Source organism: Spermophilus citellus, assembly GCF_964194105.1.
Source record: "Spermophilus citellus genome assembly, chromosome: 7".
NCBI lineage: Eukaryota > Metazoa > Chordata > Mammalia > Rodentia > Sciuridae > Spermophilus > Spermophilus citellus.
In genome coordinates, this window is record NC_138188.1 from 42,697,011 (window position 1) to 42,715,069 (window position 18,059).

The 18,059-nt window shown below is 34.5% G+C and overlaps 1 protein-coding gene across 2 annotated transcripts in view; it reads right to left on the reverse strand.

Annotated features, from left to right (window-relative positions):
• Positions 1-9,349: 9,349 nt before the first annotated feature.
• Positions 9,350-18,059, reverse strand: part of PLOD2 (procollagen-lysine,2-oxoglutarate 5-dioxygenase 2) — a 94,180-nt gene continuing 85,470 nt past the window's right edge. The window contains exons 14-20 of one of the 2 annotated variants that reach the window (XM_081301893.1): positions 16,937-16,999; positions 15,782-15,895; positions 13,372-13,437; positions 12,656-12,760; positions 11,368-11,514; positions 11,132-11,257; positions 9,350-10,932 (exon numbers count right to left, since the gene is read on the reverse strand). In XM_081301893.1, the coding sequence (XP_081158019.1) occupies positions 10,777-10,932; positions 11,132-11,257; positions 11,368-11,514; positions 12,656-12,760; positions 13,372-13,437; positions 15,782-15,895; positions 16,937-16,999 (777 nt within the window). In that variant the 3' untranslated portion in view covers positions 9,350-10,776. The remainder of the gene's footprint in view (positions 10,933-11,131; positions 11,258-11,367; positions 11,515-12,655; positions 12,761-13,371; positions 13,438-15,781; positions 15,896-16,936; positions 17,000-18,059) is intronic. The other variant, XM_081301894.1, reaches the window with a different exon arrangement.

The following is an 18,059-nucleotide window of genomic DNA, read 5'->3' on the forward strand; positions in this document are numbered from 1 at the left end:
AACTTCCTAAAACACTCCTTTAACAGCTGAAGGATATCAGAAGTTGAAGTAATAAAAAAAATGTTTATTTTTATTATGCTTTATAACTCTGGGTCTTAAGTAAAAAGTGAACCAAGTTTCATTGTTTTATTTGGAAAGATCTTGAATTTGTAAAAGTCACTTTTCTATCCAGTGTATACTAGGCTAAATCATCATTGCCAATCATTCCAGCTTGTTCTCAGTGTGATCTTAAAATACTATTATTTACAGTACATTGTATCCAGATTATATTATACATAGACTAAACAATATTTAAAAAATGTTAAGTTAATCCTCATACTCTTTCAAAATTCTTTTAAAACTTTTCAAAGTTACTATTAGAAAGCAACTTAAGTTTTAACTTTGTCAGAGTTTGACCTTAAAAAAGAAAATTGTATATGGATTGGGCCAAGGGTACATTCCTGTAATCCCAGTGGCTTGGGAAGCTGAGGCAGGAGGAATTGAAAATTCAAGGCCAGCCTCAACAACTAAGTGAAGCCGTAAGCAACTTAGCAAGACCCTGTCTCAAAACAATAAAAATAAAAAGTGTTGGGTATGTGGCTCAGTGGTTAAGCATCCCTGGGTTCAATCTGGAAATACTGGAAATACTTTCATCAGACATAATTATATTGGAAAAGAAAGTTTCATATTTATATTCAATTTAACCAAAAATTATATTTACATACACTTTGAGAGTAACCTTATTTAAGAGGAAGACTCATTTGGTTGCACATTAGAATCACTGAAGTAATAGTAGACTGAATTGGACATTACTTTCCTGTGTTCATATGCGGACACAATACCAGTGTAACTTCACACCATGTACATCCCCAAGAATGAGAAGTTATACTAAAAAAAAAAAAATACTGAAGCACTTTTAAAAATATATTTTCCTAGGCCCTACCCTGAGAGATTCTGGCTTAATTGGTCAAGACTAGAAAAGGTTGTCAATATAGATATTTTTAAAAACCTCTCCAGGAGATTTTAATGTGCAGTCTGATTTGAAAACCCTTGATCTTATAAATCAATGTGGTATGACACCTAGGTAAGATGATGAAGTTGTAACTTTATCTCTACAAATATAATGACCATATCAAAGGAGGCCACCAGGGCCACTGCAGTAGCCAGGTGCTTCTGTGTCCTACTCAGGTGGCACCTTATCAAGTATGATACTGACTGAGGAAAGAGAAGCAGGGAGACCTAAGGACATGGTGATGACATGGTTGCAAAAGCCAGAAATGTTTATCTTGAAGAGTAGATTTAGGAAAATTATAATCCATGGCTAACAGAAGAAAAGGAACTGAATTTGGTCTATGTTCCTTTATGAGGCAAAACTTGGGACCCAATGGAAGTTAGGAAGGCACCTGATACTGGCAAGAGCATTCTGAGAAGAAAAGCCTTCTAAGCTCAGATGAGAAATCGTCAAAATACTCACGCTGAGATCAAGTGTTCTGAGATGGACATGGAGAGGGAGGCTGGACTATATGATCTTTTTCTTTAACATTGCAAAAATAATCTGAAAGAACATTTTTAAGCTTTACAGAACTTGGTAAATCATCAACTTAGGGTTGGTCTTGCTGAACAGGTTTGTAAATTAAAGAAGTACCATTATGAAAAGCTTGCTCATCACATAGGGAACATGAGCCAGGAGGATACTGACAAAATTATGCTTAGTAAAAATTTAGAGTCAGCTTTTACAAAAATTGCAACAGCCTAAAACTATCATTTAAAGCCAATAAGGTAAAATTTAATTTAATAGCTTTTTATACTTGACTCAACAAAAACAAAAAAGTAAGTACTGTAAAGTCAAGTTCTGGCTACCCAGCTTCTAATATTAAGCATAACGAGATTTTCCCTGATAAACTGCAAATTGTGAGCAGTAAAATAAAGTTGCCCATCCTCCACCAAAAGTAATTGGATATGAGATTGTATTAAAAATATGAAACATGAGTAACCCTTCTCTTTGTTTCTGGACCACTTACATCTAGCTTTACATGCCATGTTGAATTCAGATCTGACCACACCCCCGTGGACCCATTGACAAAGCTATGTGTCTGATGTTAGCACTGTAAATTCAGCAAGCCATACCTAGGCACGAGGAGTGCCCAAGGTGTGCAGACAAAGACTAGCAAGGAGTATGAAGTTTCTAAGTGTGGAAAAGATGATGGGGTGAAGCATAGGAGGATAAAGGGAAGAAGGGAATGACTATGACTTGTGCTGTTAAGTACTTCTAATCCCATATTGAAAGGCTTTCATTTTTTATATGATTTCCCCAATGCACAATTATAAACTTTAAGTAGAAGTCACAAAAGACAGATTTCAACAGTTACCCCCAAACAAATAGAGTTTCCTATTGGACATAAGACTCATATGTTCATATATGGATACATTACCAGGGAAACTCTGTATCATGTACAACCACAAGAATGAGAACCTAATTAGAATAAGTTATACTACATGTATGTACACTATGTCAAAATACACTCTACTATCCTGTATATCTAAAAAGAACAAATTTTAAAAATAAATTTAAAAAAGAGTTTTCTGCTTGCCTGTCTCTCTCTCTGGATTGGAATATAAGATGGCGTCCAAGTCATGTTTAAAACTTCAGGTACAATGATGGGAACCTACCAAACACTCGATAAGCATTTGCTAAAGGAAGTTTTCAAGAGGAATCTGAACAGCCAATAACAAGGGATAGTGAAAGGGGATTTGTTTAAGGGCAGGGCAGGACAGAGCTTGGACTACCTAGCTTTTTTAATGTAATTTTTCATTTATATATGACAGCAGAATGCATTTCAATTTTTATTACATATATACAGCTCAATTTTTCATATATCTGGTTGTATACACAGTATATTCACACCAATTCATGTCTTCATACCTGTACCTTGAATAGTAATGATCATCACATTCCACCATCATTAATTACCCCATGCCCCCTCCCTTCCTCTCCAACCCCTCAGCCCTATCTAGAGTTCATCTATTCCTCCCATGCTCCAGCTCCCTACCTCACGATGAATCAGCCTCCTTATATCAAAGAAAACATTTGGCATTAGGTTTTTGGGGATTGGCTAACTTCACTTAGCATTATCTTCTCTAATTCCATCCATTTACCTGTAAATGCCATGATTTTATTCTCTTTTATTGCTGAGTAATATTCCATTGTGTATATATGCCACATGTTTTTTATCCATTCATTTATTGAAGGGCATCTAGGTTGGTTCCACAGTTTAGCTATTGTGAATTGTGCTTCTATAAACTTTGATGTGGCTGTATTCCTGTAGCATGCTGTTTTTAAGTCCTTTGGGTATAGATTGAGGAGAGGGACAGCTGGGAGGACCACTTCAATCCTCAGATTCTCTAGTTGATAATACAAATTAAATCATGAAATCCTAAGAACCCTAAGATTTTATTATTTGAATATGAATGTGTTTCTCAATCTATCGTCTATGAAAAGCTCAGATGTTCCTCAAATATTGACAGAGTTGCATCCCAATAAACCCATCACAAATTGAAATCCTAAGTTGAAAACACATTCAGTTCGGCTAACCTACTTAGGATCATAGTTTGCAAGCACAACCTCTGGAAAGGATTTGTTCTTTACCCTTGAGATGCTGGCTAGGAGTTGTGGCTTCCTGCTGCTGCTCAACAGAGCATATCGCACTGCTTGTCATTAGCCTGGCAAAAGAAAAAAATTCAAAGTTCAAAGTAGAGTTCAATGTATATTACTGAATGCATATTGCTTTTCTACATCAGAAAGTTAAAGAAATATCATTAAGTTGAATTATCTTCAGCTGTGGACTGTCCCTATGTGTCTTCTTATATCTGTAATTGTTATATTAGCTTAAAATAAGTTAAAATAACAAGCTTATGGCTTAACCTAAAACTTCATTTCTCACACAAATCTGTGTGGGCCTGGAAACTCTGAAGGGCAACATCTTCCAAATAGCGACTCAGAGATCCAGGCCTCTCAAGATACGGGCTTTAAGGGTCTGTGAAATGGGCTTTTAAGTGGTTGACTTCATGAATGATGAATATCACTTCTGTTCATTGGCCACTGGTCAAAGGAAGTCAGATGGCCCCCACCTTACTGAGCTGGTCAGGAAATGTGAAGCACATGTAAATCTCACCTAAGATTAAGATCCACGGTTATAAGCATCCAAGAGTGGATACCAAGTAATTATGTCACAGAGACAAGCACTGCTTTTGTAATTCTTGTTCTTTCCTAACCATAAAAAGAAAAAAGTGTAATCCTTGGTTAATATTTGCAAGAAAGTCTGTTGGAGGATGAAACTGTCTGAAATGTAGTGTACACACTCTGACGTCCAAAAATAATAACCTGACGTTGAAGCCAAAACAAATGCCACAAATTAGTAGATGAAACCCTTCTCACCTATGCCAACGTGGATGTAGGTGTACCACCATTCTTCATGTTTTTACTTGAAATTATAAAATTTAAACCCTGTCATTTATCCAATTTCTAAGATTCTACAGAACAGGTATTAAAAAGAGGTTTGGTGGAAATCCACAGGCCACACCCAGTGAGCAACGCAATCTGTAACCAGGGAGCTACCAAGCGCCAGTGTAAACACAAGACAGGGCCACACCTTCCCTGGCATTTGAAAACCCACACTCTTTCCATATTACTGTTTGAGAAATGTTTTCTAGTTTAAAGCTAAGATAAAATACAGAATGTTGTTTTTAACTCACTGTGTAGACATAACATAAACAATGTGGTGTGTTAAGCACTCAGAGAAAGAGGACCCATTAGAGATGCAGTGAAGACAAGGATTTCTGTTCAGTTACTGATTGCTGTGTAACAGCACATGGAAGCTTGCTCACTTCAAACTATGCTGTCCTTATTTCTCATAGCTCTATGGGCTCACTGGGCTCAGCTGGGTGGCTGGCGTTTGGGTCTCATGTTTGAGGGTGGGCAGACTATATTCACCAGAAGGTTAGATCAGGTCATTATCTACTTACTTCATCCAGATGGTGGGCCCGAGTGTGGGAGCTCCTCTTTAGTGGCTGGACCCTTGGGTGTGGCCCTCCCATGCTGCAGGGGCTCGTAGCAGCACAGCAGCTGGGTTCAGAGGGAGTGCCCAAGAGATGTTCCAAGAGCTCAGAGCCAGGAAGCCTCCGTTAGTGAAGGAGGAGGTTATACAGAGTCGTTTTGACTGCAGTATTTAATTCCAGAGGGCCCACAGGGAACTAGACACTGGAGGAAGCTTGGGAGGTGTGGTTCCTGGAAGACGGTGTTTGGACACTTGCTGTTCCTGACACCAAATCATTTCACTAAAACATAATTTCCATTTCCTCTCCTCTGGGCTTATAGAAGATCAATGGGGAATCTGACCTGGGACCACATGAAAAAGGAGGATTCAGTCAAGCAGCCAGAACACAAGATGCCCCATGGAAAGGGAAGAAGGAAAGGGTCAGGGAGAATGTGTGCTGAACGTCTGAATTTTTAAAAGCTGGCAAAAATTAGAACTACCTTAGTGAACTTCCTGTTCCTGTTTCCTGATGGTCAATAACATCAGGAGAAACACATTTCACTAATCCTGAAAAAGTCAATAACAGAAATTATAACATTCAGTATCCGAATCACCCCCCCTTTTTTTTTTTGGCCACAGGATTCTTGTCCTCAGTGAGCAATCACCAGTCCTGTGCTGATTCTGAAGTAAAAAATGATTGTGATTTTCCCCCCTGACTCATGGCAATTAAAAAGTAATTGTTTTTATGATAGAACCTGTGGAAGTGTTCTAGTACTTTGTAAGTTGTTTGGTCTACTGCAAACCAATTGCTTTTTGGGTTATAATTAGACCTACTTATATGTTTATTTCATTATTAGATATGTTTGCATCTTACATTTACATGAAACAAGCCATTTCATCAGAATTAACTGGAAATATGCTAGCTACTGCTTATTTCAGAACAAGGGGTTACGATTCCTCCTTCTAAAATGTATGATACTGCACGAATTTTAAAAAGAATTTCTAAAACTATCCAATCTTTATCCTTTTTACAGGTACTATTAAGAAAATTTTTAAAAGCATTATTTGAAAAAAATAAATATCCTGCATTTTGTTTAAAATTTAGACTCTATTAGTATCCATTTTGACCACAAGGTGGGGCTATGATGTCACAATTTGGCAATATTTATAAAATACATTAATTATGCAAAGAGATAAAAATAATTTAATTAAAAAAATAATTTAGTATAGAAAGACAATTTTTCAAATATGCATTATTGTGAATTATTTAATTGTCTAATCATTAATTATCAGCAGCAAAAAATGCTTTCAACGTGTCCATTTCTCATTAAGCTTTGTCATACACAAAACTGTAGTGAGCAAGTATGGAATTATGTATCACCCTGTGATGTCCTTAGGGATTACATTCCCAAAAGAAGCCACCAAATTTCAGACCAGTATTAATAATAATGTCTTTAGAAATCATTTTTCTAAAATTATTGGATGATTAAACACATAAGTTCATTATTCACCACAATACATAAATTTTTATCTTCCTAGTTGCCTTAATTCTGTTTTGTAATCTAATATTTACATTCATATACATTCACATCTTACATTTACATGAAACAAGCCATTTCATCAGAAATAACTGGAAATATGCCAGCTACTCCTTATTTGGAAGAGAATTTGAAACAAACTGTTTCTTTGTTTATGTCATGATCTTTCTCATTTCATTTGTTACAATCATTTTGAAGGTGAATACTTGTGTGTTTTATATTGTGAAGTATGCAGAAATCCATTTCTAAATTTGAAAAGAATCTAGCATTCAGATTTTTAGCCATACACTTTACAGTGAAGACAGATCAGCTTGCCAAACTAATCACTGTCAAATTATTTTCAAATAAATGCATATTATGGGCTGGGGATGTGGCTCAAATGGTAGCTCGCTCGCCTGGCATGCGTGCGGCCCGGGTTCGATCCTCAGCACCACATACAAACAAAGATGTTGTGTCCACTGAAAACTGAAAAATAAAAAAAAAATTAAAAAATGCATATTATCACCACCTTAGTCACACTTGTCATCAATGAAACCACTTTCAGAAATAACTGTTTTCTAATCTAGGTAACTCTATTAAGAAGGAAACAAATATATTAAAGCTAACTCTTAAATTTTTTTAAATAAAAAGTTGTCAGGGAAATTTAAGATTTTGAAGTCCACAAATCCTAAGTCTATATTTTCACCCTTACAATCATTCTATTCATTTTGTCAAAATAATTTACACAGTACTTTGCATTTTAAAAACGTATCCACATGTATAGTTTTCTATTCTCTTCATTACTTATTCTTCATCTTATTCTAAAATTCATTGCTTTTGTTAAAAACTTTCATACGTTTCTATTTTTCACCCCAATGGCCTTTTTTCTTAACAGTTATTGTAACAGAAGCCTGTAATTGCTATTTTCTAAGAGAACTGGAAAGCTGGTATTTGACAAAGCTAGTGTTCACAAAGTCTTGAAGACATTAATTTTCCGAACAGTCAACACCGGATCCAAGAGAGGGATTTACAGAATCTCAACTGCGAATAGAATTTTAAAATTCTATGTGACTTTTCTGCAACTTGAAAAGATCTGCTGTATAAATTATTCCATATTCCAGATGAATGGCAGTTCCCCCGAATATCATATAACATGGGAATTAGGACTAAGGTAGCAGGAAAACTGGTAAGTGCATAAGGAGGCAGGAAAACAGGAGGAGGGCATACAGAGTCATCACTAAGATGGATAGCTGGATTCACACATGTAGAGCTTCCCGTGTTTTTATTCCATAGGGGGCATTCACCTCCTAGGGAAATTACCAATAAATGACAATGTTTTTCAAAGATAAAGCAAAATGGAGAAGAGACTGGATTATTACTGGAGTATCCACGCTAGGAAAAAAATATTCATGTGGATTCCTTTTTATTAAGAATTAGAAAGATGGGGCTGGGATTATGGCTCAGTGGTAGAGCGCTCGCCTAGCATAGGCGGGACCCGGGTTCCATCCCCAGCACCACATAAAAATAAAGGCATTGTGTTGTGTCCATGGACACCTAAAAGATAAATATTAAAAAAAAAGAATTAGCAAGAAAATGGGGCTGGAGGTGTAGTTCAAGTTCAACGGCAGGCTCTGTGGAGGTCCTGGGTTCAATTCTAAGCACCAAGGATAAAAAAAGGTACGATTAGGAAAAATGCCAGAATGGTGAGTACATACAGCCCTCTCTGCTCATGTAGCCCCCCCAAAAATGAATGATTACTAATGACATTCATAAACTTCCACTTTTTCAAACCTAATTGTGCAACTTCCCCCCTTTTCTTTTTCCTGTTTTTCCTTCATGGAACAATTAATACCCAAACACATTTCCATAATAAAAAATTTCAATGATACAGAAATACAAAATGAAAAAAAAGCATAAATTCTACTTCCTCCTCTATGATCTCACACTACTATTCAGAATATGTCTGTTTCTAGAAAAGATTCTTTCCTAGAGATATCTGAGTGTGGGTTACATACATATAATTTTTTTGGAAGGTTTTTTTTAATACCCTGCAAAGTGAGTGAATCTTACCATAGAAATGGTTCCTGCTAGAGTCATCTACTGTTTCCAGAAGCTACAGTTTTCTCTTTCCAAACCTACTAGTTTCCCATTTTTCAAATTCTCTGATCTACTGATAGGAGTTTTCCTCATTGTCCTTCACTAACTATGAATCTTCCTTTTGTAAAAAGTACTTTTTAAAAATATTATTTCAGGGAATCTGTGATAAGAGCAAAGATAGAAAAATGTGCTCAGTCCACAGCCCTGATCCAATTTCTGGAAACAGGGCATGAGATGACAATAATTACAGTAGGTGGCCACCCACCACACCCCACCTGAAAAGCACCTGGTAGGCATCTCTCCTCGAAACGCACCCAAAGACATGAGGGCTTGTGCTGAAGGGACTCCACCCGCTTTGCCTCTAGGGTCACTAGTGACTGCTTGGGGTCCATGACACATCATTTGCTATCCTGGAAGTACAATTATGTAATTCACAAAGTATCATGCAAATCATTACCTAAATGTTTCCTCACCTTGTTGATGGGTGGGGATTTATTTTAGGTATTAAGGGACACCAAAGAAGAGAACAGAGATAGACCACAGCTTGCTGATTTCCCAAGTCCATCTCCCAGCAACAAAAGCATTCAGGTGATCCCTTTATGTGTGCTCAGTGCCTGGAACACAAATGAGCCCACAGGAGACACAAAAGCACCACCAAATAAATACTTAAATATGGAACAATCATGTGGCCTTTATTTCCTCACTTGTAAAATGAGTCGCATCCAATCCCTAGTTACTATGATACCAAGATTTTACAATTAATTTATAATCCAATTAATAGAATCTTGATGTTTATATTTTCAAAGCTACAAAACAAACTGAAAAAAAAAATGACAGTCTTTGTATCCAGATATTATTTCAGACTATTCCATCATTTATTCACTTCTAAAGATAAATCACCAATAATAAAGAAAACAACAAATTCTTATTTTAAATAATTTTATTTTTCAAAATTTTCTAACACATGGTGTTAGAAAAATGAATTTTGGCACCATGATTAAAAACTTCAAGTTTAACCTTTAAATTAAAAACAGTAGCTACAAGAAGGACATTTACACCTCACTCAGAGAAATGGTAATAAATGAAGTCAACAAATTTGGAAGGGGGTTAGAGTAAGGTAGAGAAGAACTCACAGATTAAAAAGGATAAAACAGAGATCATAGTTAGAAGGAGAAAAATGAATAACCCTCCCCAAAAAGATTAAGAAGAGAGACAAACGGAAAAAGGGAAGAAGCCAGGCTACTAACTTTATTTTCCTGATAAAAAATTCAAGTACTTAAAAAGTTTTATAAAAATCATAAAATGCGACTAGTCTCAAAAAAATTTTTTTTTCTTTTTCTTTACCATTTTCTACATTAAAAAAATGAAACTAACAAAAACTCTGTTTTGACATAAGGACACTTGCGGATTTTAGATCTGGTGTCTACTTAATATTGCCCACTTTAGATGGTCCATGGGAAGGAATATGGAGTTTAATTTCTAATACAAATGTAAAATCATCTAATGCTCTAGAAAAAAAAATGTTTCTAATGGATTTGCTCTTTGGTTGTATTTCCACTGTTTTTTGAGAAAAACATTGTTATTTTCTTTGTATCATCCCATAACTACTAGAGCAAGGACCTGAATAGGTGGTCAAGAAAGAACTTACATAATTGCACCCAAATTTAGTTAGAATCAGTTTCCCCAGGTTTCAAAACCCAGGTTTTCAAAACTTTCCATTCATATCCATTCGTTCTACATTTCCCTTACATGTTGATAAATAAAATTCTTCTCAGGCTCCTCTTAAATAAGAAAACATTATTAGGATTATTTGTTACTTGTACATTTGTACCTGAATATTTTATCAACTTGAAACACAAATCCAGAAAATTGTCATTATTCTCAGAGACAGTAAAGCATAGAAATAAATATTTTCTTTTACTTTTTTTCTTTTTTTCCTTCTTCAATCTGTGTTTTAAGGCTCAGAGCAGACATTAAGAAACATCAAACAACTTTTTACAAAAAGTGTTTTGAATGTTTGGCCCAAAGTGAAGTTGTTCTGTTGAAGTTATTTAAATATTCCTCTCATCTTCTCAAGCACAACTTCAAAGATGTGTTCGTGCCAGTCATCCATTCCAGAAGAAAATTCCATTCAATAAAAAGTAAATAACTTAGGGATCTATAAATGACACTGCAATGTATCTTGTTCCATTTTTAACAGGAAGTCCTTCATGCAAATGGGTAAGTCTCCCAGGGTGCATGAAGCTCCAACCCTTTCGAGGTGATTCAATAGAGCAGTTGTATCTTAGAAATTTGCATCCACCTCCCTGAAATGTAAAAAAAAAAAAAAAAAAAAAAAAAAAAAAAAAAAAAAAAAAGAAGTATCTGCTTATTATTTTCAATTTTTAACCAGCGTTAAAATTTCAAATTATGCCATCTTAGCAGAATCTTAAAAAGAAACAGGTAAATCCCTCTTGATAACACCATAATTAGTTAGAAAACTCTAAACAGATGAGTCATACTTGCCTGAAAATCTTCTCCCACATTATTGAGAGCAATATTGATAGTAAACGTTGAAGCGTCATGGTGGGGACGTAGAGACCGCTGTCTATCCGGGGAGTATTTTACTACGAAATTCAATAGTGCAAACCCCTAAAAAAGCAAAGTCAGTCAGGAGATATGTTTAACAATAAAAACATAAAAAAAGCTTATTCATGTAGAATGTGGCAGGGAGCATGCAGGAGGCGTGGGAGGATAACTACCTTTGTATAATAGCCTGCAAAGACCTTCAGTGTAACAGGTGCAATAAACTCCCGGATAAAATGAAGCCATACATTCTCCAGATCAATTTGCTTCATGTGGATATCATCAGTCGGGACATTTTCATAACCGCCAGATATACGGCTATCCTGGAAACAGCATTGACGCACACCATAAAGGGGAGCCCGTGTGTAATTCACATTACCATTATCTTGGTATTTTTTTATAAACACAGCTCATAATAGACAATAAAAATAACAGTTGCTCAGTTGTGGTGTACCATCTGCTTTAATTATAAAATGGTCAAAATTACTCAGATAATACAGCTTTGCAAATGTATTGGTGATGAAGCAAATTATTGCAGAGTCAGTAGACCCCTTTCCTACCATATTAAATGTATACGTGAGGTTTAATGATACAATTACTAAAACAGACTTTTTAAAGCCTCAAATTGGCTCTAAAAAATGACTTTGTATTATGACTCTCTGAGGTCCTGGCTGCCTGATGGGCACGCATTCTGCATATATGTGTCCCCTGGATTATAAACTACGGAAAAGGGGTTTTCCCCGCTGTGACCCTTGCTTTCGTTTTATGAAATCCCAAATCTTTCAGTGATTTTCTTCCATTATCCCTCAACACACTGACTTCAAGTTCCTCCTAATATTTCAGACTTTTCTCTCCCTCATCAAGTAAGTAGCTGGGGTGATGTTAACTGGGTGGAGGCAGTGATATTCCAGAGTAATTCATTACAATCCCTGGCCTCTGAGGGTTTTCAGGGGAAAAGAAACACATGGAACCCACACCTGTAAAATTCACTGCCAAGTCTTCACACATGAACATAAATGCAAAGCAGGATTACACTGAGGGCATTCAAAACAATCCTCCTTTCCATGTTTACCAACCAAAAAAAAAAAAAAAAAAAAAAAAAAGTTTGCATTAGCATTTTCACTGCAGGGAATAAAAGGTGATCTTAGAGAAGAAAGACACCAGTCATTACAGACATGTCTTACCTAATGCAACTCCAGCATAGGGACACTGGCCCTTACAGACCACACTCTGCAATTACATGCATAAATGAGAAACTGGGGCCCAGACAGATAACTGACTTCTTAGGTGTTAAAGGATCAGCTGTCCTCAAGACAGACTGAAAAGAGCATTCTCCTGATGGCCTGGCCCGCTCAGTTAGGCCAAGGACACAGTTAGAATATATCCCTTTTGAACTTGAATATCTACCCCGACCTTCCCCAAACAGACACACATTCTAGCTCTTTGTGTGAAACAGTAACTTACATGATGTTTCCCCCCAGACCACTGGCCATAGTGCTCCATTTCTTCCACCAATTCATCACAGGCTTTTTCAGAAAATATGGGGAACCAAAAGACATCTGGACAAGGCTATAAAACATGGCGCCACCATTAGAAGACATAATAATATCTGTGTCTTAAAACGTTTAAACAACTCTTTGATATGTATAAAATTTTAAGCATTTAAATGACAAGAAAATATCGTCATAGTTTAATTTTTCTTTCTCTAGATACATAAGATAATGGCATATCTCGGAAACGAGGATAGCTTATACTTGGAGAATAAGGTATGAGCAATAATTTTGAACACATCTAAAAGAGAGTTCATCTTTAAAAAGTTCTCTCAGAGAAAAATCTCTTAGAAAGAGAGCCCAATGTCTTTCAAAGTTAAACGTTTATTGAAAGAATTCCATACCAGAGATCTTTCAATGATTCCTTATTTTGAGAGGTATCATAAAGCCAGAAAATTTAGGACCATTTTTTTTTCCAAAAGTATTATCTTAAAATATATTGTTAAATCTCCATTTTCACATCTGTAGGATTCCGAGGCTGCAGAGCTGCCAATAAGCTATGTGAATTTTACCCAAAGGCCAGTTTCTCTAATTTCACATTTTCCACTAAAGTAATATTACACTAGAAATGCTTTCTTCTGGAAAATACAGCAAAATGCTCTATACATCATAGTAGCTATTAATACAAACCTGTTCAACTATGTTTTCTGTGAAAATTTTTGGATAATCACGGTTTATATACTTTTCCTTCCAGTCCTATCAAAAAAAGAATTGTACATATTAACACAAATATCTTTTTCACAAATACTTCACTGGCAAATAAAAATTATGTACTTTTTATAAATTAAACAACTTAGAAATGGCTGTGTATATTCAACAGAACAGGAATTTTCAGAAACTAAGTTTATATTTCAATTTTTGCCTAATTCTGTATGTGCTCACATCATTCCAGGAAACGTTTTTTTAAAAAACGTATTAGTTTCATGCTTCAGAATATTAAGACTTTAATAATTTTACAATGACTAGTTTTAGGAATGATTAAATGTGTGGCATTTAAAAATTAAAAATAGGGCTAGAGGTTCAGCTCTATGGTTGAGCACATGCTTAGCATGCTTAAGGCCTGGGGTTCAATCCTCAGGACCAAAAAAAAAAAAAAAAAAAAGGATAAAATAAGGAACAAAATTGTACCAATAAATAATAGCAAAAAACCATTAGTGAATTAATTAACTAGGGTCTTATTCAACTAACAAGGTTAAGAATTAGGTCCTTATATTGAAAATGGTTCCTCTTCATCTAATTCAGAAATTTTATTCTCTTTGACCAATCTCTGGCATAATTGAGAAAGTTTATGATGAAATATGGAGTGAATTAGGTAACTCCTCAATATCTTCTTAAATGCATTTAGACACTTGAAAAATTTTTAATTTTCTTTTTTATAAAGTACAAATATGGGAAGTCACAGCATAAGCACAGACTCTAAATAATTCTAATAAAAACATGTTTCCAAAAATATTTATATTAAATATATCTCTGAGGCTGGATTTTGGCAGAGCAGATGATTTATATCATGCTAATTTTATATGCCATTCTTCGTTTTGTATGTTTATATGGAGCCTGTTTTTGATGTGGAGAAGCCAAAGCTATCTTCAAATTCTTTAAGGAATGTCATTTATACATAGTGTAAAAATATGATGATCTATTTTCTGTATTATTTCATTATTTCTCTAATATTTATTCATTTTTTAATTCTAAAATTTGAGAAAAATTAAATATAAATAGTCAAACATGAAATTTAAATTTTGTTCCTATGCATCATTTTTTAAAAATTTCTTTAAAGTTTATGGAAAACAAAATCCCCAAGAATTTTACATTTGGGCATTAATAATAACGTTTCGTTTTAGGCAAACTTTCAAGTCATTGAACAAATTGTGATTGTACTAATTTCTTAGGAATTCTGATGATGGGTCAATCACTAAGTATTTTGTCATGAGACAGCACTCAGCATATCCACAATTAGACTAATGTTTCAAAAAAACAAAGAAAGCCATAGAAAGAAAAGTCATTGCTGTTCAGTTCTGACATTTTCATCCTATCCTCTCCAGAGACTGGAACTCTTATACAGAGGTGCAATTCAGGATATAATTTAGGGCATCTTACCAGGAAGCTAACCTGCTATCTGAGGAGCCAAATAATTCTACACTCAAAACATTAAGAGATTCAATAAAATATGAATTCTACCCTCACATAAAATAGACCTCTTTTCAATTCTATTCCCATGAATGATAAAGACATACAGCTAAAACGGGGCAAAAGTACTTTAAAAATACCAAAATGTCAAAAAACATTCTTTCTCTATTCAGGAGAGTATAAATTTACCATTTCTGGAACTCTCCCACAAAATAAAAGACAGTTTTCATCAGGTGAAGTGAGTCTTGGTAACTGAAAACTTTTACTATTGCCAGGAGGAAAATCTTAAAAACAGCAGAGTAAGAGAACATGTCCCTTGAATAAATGTGTGGAGCTTACGAAAAGAAAGAAATCATTATAAAGCAAAAACAGAAGCTTTTTACTATCTGATGAAATCTTTAAGAAAACAAGAACAGACTTTAGAAAGTAAATCCTTTCTTCAACTTAAGACTTTCTTTTACGTTGAAAGAGCTTACTCCTCAATTTCCTCTGGCTCTCTCAGGTGTACATTCACAAAACTGTCAAAACGGATTAACAAAATCATGAGATACTGTGTATTTTCCTTAGCTAATTCTTGAATTGTCTTCCTGAAAATCAGAATATTATACACAAACTATTTGTCAACTTTTCTCTGAAATGGTGATTAAAGATTGTATAGAACTTTTGAATATATAAAACAGAAAATATGAGAAACCAAAGAAACTGATAATTAAATTCTTCAAGCCTAAAATGATCTTTATGACACAAGTTCTTGGTAAAGTTTAGATCTACTCTATAGATCATTAAATAAAATTAACTATTTCATTTTTTAAACGCCTCTTATCACATTTTCGTATTATTAGCCAACTAGTTCATGTCCAGTTAGACTTACAGGAGAATAAGTAATAAAAGAAGTTGAATATGAAACACATACCACAGGATTTTCAAATATCTGCCAGAGGTCATTGTTATAATGGGAAGTGTTGTAATTAGCAGTGGATAGTAGTCGTCCAAATTCATGTCTATTAGAAATGTACATAAACACACCCTATATGCCAAAAAATAGAAGTGTTAATCGTAGAGGAAGGAACAAAATATAAGTTTAACCATAGAAAAATATATGGTATGGTATATTAATTTCAACTTTTATAATTTCATTCATAAACATGCATTTTATTTTTCAAGTAAAACGTGCATGATTTAAAATAAAAGAAAGAAAATTTGGATTATAATTCAGACACCACACAAAACTAACAGATAGCACTGACACTCAACTGAAAAAAAGAAGATGAATGGATTGTTTTTATGCCTTTCTCTTTGATCCTAGATGGAGACATCGGAAAAAAAAATTCCTGTTTGAAAGCAGAAATATTTTTGAGACAACAAAATGCAATGGGTTAGACCTTCTTTTGGCTTCTTTCCCTTTCAAAGAAGACAGTGTTACATTTTTAAACAAGAATTAAAAATGTCATTAGTGCATCAGTGTATTTCATTCTTTTTTTGTTCTAATGTTTAAAGACAGAACACAAAACTTAGTCATGCATTATAAAGGCAGCTAAAAAAAAAAAAAAAGGGTGTTTCATATCCTTGCCATAAACCAAATAAACATGGCAAACACAACTTATGCAAGGACATTGATTTTTATACCTGTTTTAGTGGTAAAAGGGTTAGTGATCAATAAAATAAATCAAGAAGAGCTCCCAAGTCTCATTTCTTTAATCAAGATGCACTGTATATCCACCTCTACCTCTTCTCCCTGTCACCCACCAAAATAAAACCCAAAAGAACGAGTGCAAAAAACTTGGGTTTAACTTTTTCAACTGTCAACTATAAAATATAAATCAGCTCAAAGATCCAAGTGTTAACTTCCAATATCCTGCTCAAAATCACACAGATCATACACACACACACACACACACACACACACACACACACACACACATTCAGATTAGTAACCCATGAACACCAACATTATATAAAGCTAAATGCAAAGAGGGTTCTTAAATAAACTTTACTTCTATGCAATTTACCATATTTAATATTAATTACATAAACAAAAAAATAAATAAAAAATAAATAAAAATAACACCTTTGGGGGGCTGAGCATTTGGAATGTTTCCGGAGTAGGGGAGTCTTTTTCCCTTTGTAAAGTCTAAAATGAAGAGAAGCATTGGGTAAGTTGACTGCACACCCACTTTCTTGGGTATTCTTTGGTAAATAAAAAAAAAAAGCGGCTCTTGATGAAAAGCTGACATTCTGACATGTCCTTCACAGACAACATGCAGAACAAGCAAAGCTTATAGCGCACACAAAGAAACATGTCCAGCCTTTTCTTTCCATTTTTTTGGGGGGTGGGGAGTCAAACACACATCCAAGCTCATTTCTAAGCAAAATTCATTAGAGACATATTTAAGACAAAGAAAAAAATAAATAAGATGCCATTCCGGGATGCGCTGTTGAGTGAAACCAGCCAAATGTGAGCACAAAATACAATCACAGGTACTGAGAATATTCAATAATAACAAGGCACATAGATTTTTAGGAAAAACAAACAAATTCAAACAAATCATGCTTTGTTAAAATAAGAAAAAAATACTTGCCAACTTTTCTGATTTTTCTTAAACCACAAATACTTATATAAATTAGGGACTAAGGTATACCTCAATCATTTCTAAAATAGGAAATTATATAAATTCATTTTTAAATGTCCTGAAAAGGCAAGCTATTACATATAATTATTTAATATTTATACTGACATTGTATTTGTAGAACAGCAATGTATCATTAATTTTTTACATCAGATTAAATATTCTACTTATTTCGACCTTTTTTCTAATTCTGTGATAAGGAACCTCTTTTGTTGATGTTGTTCTTTTTAATTATACATGACAATGGAGTCTATTTTGACATGTTTGTACAAATATGAAATACATCTTATTCTAATCAAGATCCAGTTTTGGTTTGTACATGGTGTGGAGTTTCACTGTGGTGTATTCATGTATGTACAAAGGACACTTATGTCAGATTCATTCCACTGTCTTTCCAAGAATGTGAGGTTGAGAACTACAGTATACACCCAGCTAGAAAAAAATGCAGGCACCACCTTCTAAATATCTTAAATATGTAATGATTATTTCATCTAATAAACCTTATTTAACTAATTTTAACTAGGATGAATGAAAGCTGTAAAACTTCAATTACAAGAGAAGATG